The sequence below is a fragment of the Ipomoea nil genome, unplaced genomic scaffold, assembly GCF_001879475.1.
Source record: "Ipomoea nil cultivar Tokyo-kokei standard unplaced genomic scaffold, Asagao_1.1 scaffold2647, whole genome shotgun sequence".
Lineage (NCBI taxonomy): Eukaryota > Viridiplantae > Streptophyta > Magnoliopsida > Solanales > Convolvulaceae > Ipomoea > Ipomoea nil.
Window position 1 is genome coordinate 1,419,362 of NW_017619075.1, and position 7,212 is coordinate 1,426,573.

Below are 7,212 nucleotides of genomic sequence, written 5' to 3' on the forward strand. Positions count from 1 at the left end.
TACTCCATATTTTGCTCTCCTGATCTGGGTCCAGAGCCCCTCTTTTCCCATTTGGATCCTCCACTCTAATTTGACCATGAAGGCCAAATTCATACTGTCTAGCTTTCTTATTCCTAGCCCTCCATCTTTCAAGTCTCTAGTAACTGTCTCCCAGGCCAATAGGTTGCATTTTCTTTCTCCAGTAGCACCTCCCCATAGGAAGTTACGAACCAGTTTCTCAATATTTTCAAGCACCCCCGCAGGTATCACCGTAGATTGCATAGAATAGATGGGGATTGCAGAGAGGACGGATTGGGCAAGTACCCTTCTTCCCGCAAATGAGAGTGTCTTCATCTTCCACCCTGATAACCTGCTTTTAACTCTGTCAATAAGTCCCTGGTACGATTCTTTTTTTAATCTTCCGTGTTGTGATGGAACTCCCAAGTACTTTCCCAGATCTTCAGTAGTGTTAATATTTAATAGCTCTGTTATTGCACGCCGATCAGCAGGAGGGGTGTTCTTTGAGAAGAACACCGAAGACTTTTGAAGATTTACCTTTTGTCCTGAGTTGTTGCAGAAGTTATCTAGGCATTATTTGATAACCAGTGCTTGCTGCAGTGTGGCCTCTCCCAACAAGACCATATCGTCCGCAAAGAGGAGGTATGTTATGCTTGGGCCATTCCTTGACACACTAATGCCTTTCCACTCACCACTTTCAACCATCTCATTTATTAGGTGACTAAAGCGCTCAATGCAAAGAACAAATATTAATGGTGAGATAGGGTTGCCTTGCCGAATGCCCCTTGATGGCTTAAACCACTGTGATTTTCTACCATTAAGAGAGATGGCTAGTCTAGTTGTTGTGATGCACCCCATTACGTGCCTTATCCAGATTTCGCTAAAACCTGCTTCCCGGAGTGTGTCCTTGACAAAGCTCCATGACAGTCTATCGTAAGCCTTCTCGAGGTCTACTTTAAGAATCATCGACCCCACTTTTCCTTTCTTGAGGCTGGCTGAATTTAGCACTTCTTGATAAGCAAGTATATTATCCACTATCTGCCTCCCAGGAACAAAGCTCGACTGATTGGGGCCTATTAATTTTTGTATGGCCATTTTCAATCTTGATGTTAATGTCCTTGAGATCACCTTATACGATACATTGCAAAGGCTAATAGGTCGTAGTTGTTTGACATTTTCCGGGTTTTGCACTTTAGGGATTAAGGTTATGATCGTATCGTTGCTTCCATCTGGGAAGATACCAGACCTGAAATAGTCCAAAACGAAAGCTGTCAGCTTCTCCCCCACTATCGGCCATAAACGTTAATAGAATCCAGCATGGTAGCCATCCGGCCCAAGGGCCTTGCAAGGTGCCATGTCGAAGCATGCTTCCTTAACTTCCAGGGCCGAGAATGGAGCGTTCACATAGTCCCGGTCTGCTTCGAGAAGGGTTGGAAAGGATCTCCTCCACCCAATTTGTCTTGACTCCCTCATGTCCTCTGTATACAAGTTGGTAAAGAAGTCTGTAATGTGGTTCAATATTTCCTCATCAGATGTTAGCCACTCATCTCGGTTGTTCCTTAGTGTGGTAATCCTAGAGTTAGCTTTTTTGGCTGCAGTTGCTGCGTGATAGAACCTTGTATTGCGATCTCCAGATGCTATCCAGTCCTCGCGAGACTTCTGAAACCAGTAGAGTTCCTCTTGATTTAGGATCTCTTCCAATTCCTTCTGAAGCTTCTTGTTTAATTTGATTAAGTCCGATCTTGGCCGGTTTGCAAGAGCCTTTTGGACCCCTTCGATCCTTACTAGAACTCTTTTCTTTCTCTGGAATATACTCCCAAAGGTACTGTGGTTCCAGGATAACAAATCATTAGCTAATTCCATCTTTGCTTGCTCCAGTCCTTCGTCAATATTCCATTTATCCTTGACAAAGTTCATGAACCCTGGGTGCGAAGTCCAAGCTGCATTGTATTTGAAGTTTCTTGAGACTCCAGATCCTTGCGTCTTTATAGTCTTTATAAGGAGTGGGGAATGGTTAGAGCTGACCATAGGGAGGTGGGTTACACTCGCATCAGGGTAGAGCATTCTCCATTCCACATTACATAGAGCGCGATCAAGTCTTGCCGCTTTAAACGATGATGAGCTCAGTCCTCTGGTCCATGTGACTTGAGGTCCCTCGAACCTGAGATCAATTAAGCCTTCATCGAAGACTCATTTGCTAAAACCTGCACAACGTGTAGATGAGAAGTTAGTACTGCAAGAGACCTCGTCCCTTGTTAACACTGAGTTATAGTCTCCTATAGACAACCAAGGTCCTTCAAAATTCAACCCCTCCTGAGACAAGTCCGTAAAGAGTTGCCTTCTAAGGATGTAGTCAGGGCTACCATAGACAAAGGATAGATTCCATGGTTGGTTGCTACCCTCTGTAACCCTCAGTAGCACAAATTGGGGGTGAGTATTGGAGACTTGAACCACGATGTCAGTCTTCCAAAAAACCCAGATCCCACCAGAAAAACCAATAGCCTCAACCCTTAGCCATTCATCATAGCCAAGGGCAAAACATATATCATTCGCATTGTCTCCGGAAACTCTTGGCTCCAGGAGACACAAAACGGTAGGCTTAAACTCACGCAAGTAATTTTTGAGGGTACGGCGAAAAACTTTGGACGCCGCCCCTTGGCAATTCCAAACTAAGACATTCATCATAAAAACAAGAAAAGGGATAAGGGAGCTCAATTGAGCAGGCGGGTTTCCGCAGCCAAGCCAGACTGGCTTGTATTCGTATATCTTTCCTCCATTACTTCATTTGGTGTATCACAGTCAAAGAAGTCCGCTCCATCGTCAGGCGGTGCATACGAGTTATCTTTCGTCACAAGTGATTGCTGTAATTTGGGGCAAACAAATAATACCCGGAGTATTCGGGTTGTCGAACCACAGAGAGGTGGGGTACTAATCACTAGCTACTAGGTTACTCATATGAAACTAGTCCGAACAAAACTTGAAGGTTGATTGATTGCATAAAATAACAAGCAGAATAAAAAAAGTAGCAAGGTTTTGTAGACAATAGAGCAAAATAGGATTCTTGGGGTCACAATGTTTAATCACCTAGTGCCAATTAACGTTTGTAATATTTGGTTTGGAATTAAGATTTGTATGGGAATGCAAAGTGGAATCGAATTACTCCCGTAATCTCTATTCCTAGTGAATTTCCACTCCCATGGCTTAAACACCCAATAAGATCAAAGATCAGCATTCAATTATTCCTAATTACTACCATCTCCCGATGAGCAATAATCTAGAATAAACTTCCCCTAATAAGTTCCCCTTTCCCAAGGACCAACCATTAGGTGCAATCGTGTGTGCCCTAATTTATGCCCTAACTCCCATTGGTGACACAAACATGACTGTGAAGCTAGTAATTTAGGCTTTTAACTACCAACAACAACAGATTAAAACGAGATTGCAACTCAAATCATAAAACCAAACATAAATATATTAAGAAATTAACGAACTAGGCACATAGGTTTATAAACAAATTCACCCAAAAATCCTTAAAGAATTTAGCCGAGCATGGCTAAATTATACATAGCAAATATGAATAAAGGATTACAAATCATCAAAAGAGTACAAGAATTGACCAAGCGATTCTCCCAAATCTCCTTGGCTTCCTCCCTGCTTCCAAAGACAACTTGAGCCTCTTGATTCCTCTCTTTCTTGTCTACAAAGAACTCTAAAAATCTCTTCGTCCTATCTTAGGGTTGAGGAAGGAGGGATTTTATAGTGGGTACAAAGTTGAGATGAAATAGGAATCTTGTACAAAATTGGACTCAAATTATAATTCCTATATTTAAATAAAGAAATTGGAAGTTGAAGATGCTGAAGCCAACGCCCTTTTGTAATTAAGTTGTCGCATTCGCGCTTCGCTCGACGCGTCGAGACCAGCGGGTCTCGATCACAAAACATTCTGGAAATTTGCTCGACGCGTCGAGCTTTCTGGTCCCCGAACTTGTCCAAAATTGCTCCAAACTCATCCTTGAACTTCCCTTGCTCATAGAATTGACCTACAATGGTTCAAAAACACTAACAAACACCGTAAATCATTCAAAACAAGTGTGAACCATAATTAAATGATAATAGCAAGGAAAATATGTATTAAATAAGCAAAATTAAAGAACTTAAATACTGAGATGATTCAAAATAACTATAATAACAAGCAAAGATGTGATAACATCAACAAGGTGAGATGCCAGTATGCCAGGATCAATCTGTCTATGGTTCACAGTTTCTCTGGTGACTGGCATACCTCTCACTGACCCTCTCACGAGTGTATGTTTTTCCTCGGCTGCAGCTCTCCGGGGAGTAGAAGACCTTTCCCTTCTCTCCTGTTGAACTGGCTGGTTTGTCCAGATGTCCGGGGGTCAGCGACTGGGTGATAGGACTCAACTATGATTATTCCTGGTCTGGGGATCCTTTGCTGGAGCCTTATCGTCGGTGTACCTGCTCATCCTGCTGTTACTTCCCATGCTAGTCCTACCAGGGTCGTTTGATCTCTCCCGACTCTTCTGGCGTGTGACTGTGCGACTAATCCTTACCTCCTCTGAATGTTTATTGAGCCTCGGACTAATGTTCGATTGATCACTGGATTAGGGATCACCCATCGGTGCCTTACCGGCCGCTCTTAAGTTGGTTGTATCTTTCTCCACTTCTGTCGCCTCATCTTCTTATTCGTCGAGGTTGCTCAAAGGGCCAAATCTGGAGTTGAGGTTCTGGGCAATGGGGCCATTTGAGGTGCTTGGGTCCTGAGTCTTTTCTGCCACCCTCTGCTTTTGGGGGTTGCTAGTTTTCTCGTTCCTTTTAAAGGGTCGTCGGTCTCTTTTCGTGACAAGCATCCATGCCCCAAATCTTTCTTTCATGTGAACGTTGGGCGCATTCTTTTGGCGAGGTTGCTCTGGTTCTTGTGGTGCATCTTTCTCCGTAGTGTTGCGAGCGTCGGTCTCCATATTTCCAGTACTAGAATGGTCTTTAGGTATAGAGTCTTGCCCACAAGAATCAAGTCTATGCCCGTATTTACCACATTTGAAGCAGATGAGATGGATGCCTTCATATTCGACTGGAAATTCCTCATCTCCATTGAAAATTTGGCCAGTAGCTGCTTGGTGATATCAATCTCCACACAGATTCGGGCAAACTTCCCTCGAGACGCGAGGCATGTTGTGTCGTCAATCTTGACAGTCTTCCCGATTTTATCTCCCAGCTTCATCAAAGTGTCCTCGTCAAAGTACTCAATCGGGATATCGGGCAATCTGATTGATAAGTGCATAATTGTTCATATTTATACCCCATGTCTACCCCATATTTAGCCTTGTTTTGCTCATGAAGTGTCATAATGTTGTTCAAAATGATCTTTATTTTGCTCATTTGATCCATTATGCACAACTCATTATCTTTGAGTAGAAATGAAGGATTTTAGATCATGTTGGATGCATTTGGAGTCAAGGGGAGCCAAGGTGATGCTAAGGAGATGGATGCAACACTTCCAAAGGAGCCAAAGAGTGATGTTTTCAATGTTGTTGATCATATGGACAAATTAAACCAAGGCAAAAGTGGAACAAGTGTCAACAAGCTGAAATTCTCGAATGGATTGTCCACTGTTATGCTTTTGGGTCATATCTCGGTCTAAAAGTATCCAAATTAAGTGATTCTTGTTCCATTGGAAAGAAGACTCAAAGAGCTACAACGCATATTATGACATCAAAGCCTAAAAAGGAAGCCACAGGGTTCAAAATTGTCCTTGAAGTTGAAGTTCTAAACTTACAATTCAAAACTGACCACTGTTTGGTTTTTGGTCCATATCTCGGCTTAGGAATGTCCAAATGAAGTGATTCTTTCGCCATTAGAAAGAATACTCGAAGGGATACAACGTTCATGAAGACCATAGTTCCAAATTCTTACGTTTTGAAGGCCAAAAGACACGGCCAAGTGAACGGCCGTGTCTGTGGCCGTGTATTTTCTGTGCAATTCCAGTGTGAACTGCTTTTTTTGACACGGCCAGGGACATGGCCATGTCCCTGGCCCTGTCACTGTGCTCTGCATTTTTTAAAGCACGATTTTTGGTCATTTCTACTTGGTTTTGACTCTTGTTAGAACCCTAGACACTCTCTTTCATTCTCCTTCATATTTTTAGGTTAGAATAGGCTTAGATTTATGTTTCTTAACACTTTTGAAGCTTGTAATCTTGGATTTGAAGCTTGGATTCCAACATTTCAAGATTCCACCATCCATTTTCAATAGAGAAGCTTTTCTTCCTTTTATCTCTTTATTTTGCAAGATTTATGTTTGTTACTTATGCTTTTGTGTTCTTTATGCTATTTAATCATGAGTAGTTAGTTTATGGACTTGAGTTAGGGTTGTATTATCTATCTTGATGCTTGATTTGTGATTATTGCAAAAAGGGGAAGAACTCTAACCTAGGGTTCATGTGTTTGTGAAGGTTTTGTATTTATATCTTGTTAATGTTTGATGTACACATTCATTAGCTTGTTTTTGGAGGATTCCTTGCCTCAACGAGAGTTGGGTGATGAATCCAAGCCACCCCTTGCATAGACCCGATTTCTTCCTACGAAAATAGGGGAAATTGGGGGATTAGATGCTTTGTGTGCTTGATGGACTTGGAATTGATTCACCATGAAAGTGGGGCAATTTCTTGTTCTAATCCTTGTTTATTAATCATGAAAATGGTTCATAGACTAGGATATCTACGTGCATTCCCGCTTGATTCCTTGCTTACTTGTTCTTCCTAATCCCTTAGGTTGTTAAAGCATCTAGATGATAATGCTCCCAAGCTTGAGTCCTATTTCTTTATTTTGTGTTTATCTTTGTGTATATGTGTTAGTCTTATCATTTCCTTAAACTTGTAGTTTGCTTAGCTTCTTGTTGATTGCCTAGTGCTAGTGCCTAGTTTCTTGTGATTGCGTATTGCGTGCCATATCCCCCAATCCCCCGAGGACGACATAACACACCCGTACACTCACCACTGATCCAAACGCAGATCTTCTGGGTTCTGTGCGTCTTTGGCCTAAAATTTGGCTTCCATCGTTCTACAATCAGATAGTGATCTTGAATCATCCAAGGCCCTTCGCTCCTCGCATGTTCATAGTCCCTTTGCAGCTCAAATCGTGCGAGGAAGAACTCGTGCTCCAAATCAATTAATTCCAGATGGCCTTCCGGCTTCCAAAG

The 7,212-nt window shown here is 42.2% G+C and overlaps 1 protein-coding gene across 1 annotated transcript; it reads right to left on the reverse strand.

Moving 5' to 3' along the window:
* Window positions 1-1,299: 1,299 nt before the first annotated feature.
* Window positions 1,300-2,679, reverse strand: LOC109154388. The gene is made up of 2 exons (XM_019302190.1): window positions 2,258-2,679; window positions 1,300-2,158 (listed from the first exon to the last, which is right to left on the reverse strand). Exons 1-2 carry the CDS (start codon window positions 2,677-2,679, stop codon window positions 1,300-1,302), a joined length of 1,281 nt encoding a protein of 426 aa, XP_019157735.1.
* Between the last annotated feature and the right edge of the window lie 4,533 nt (window positions 2,680-7,212).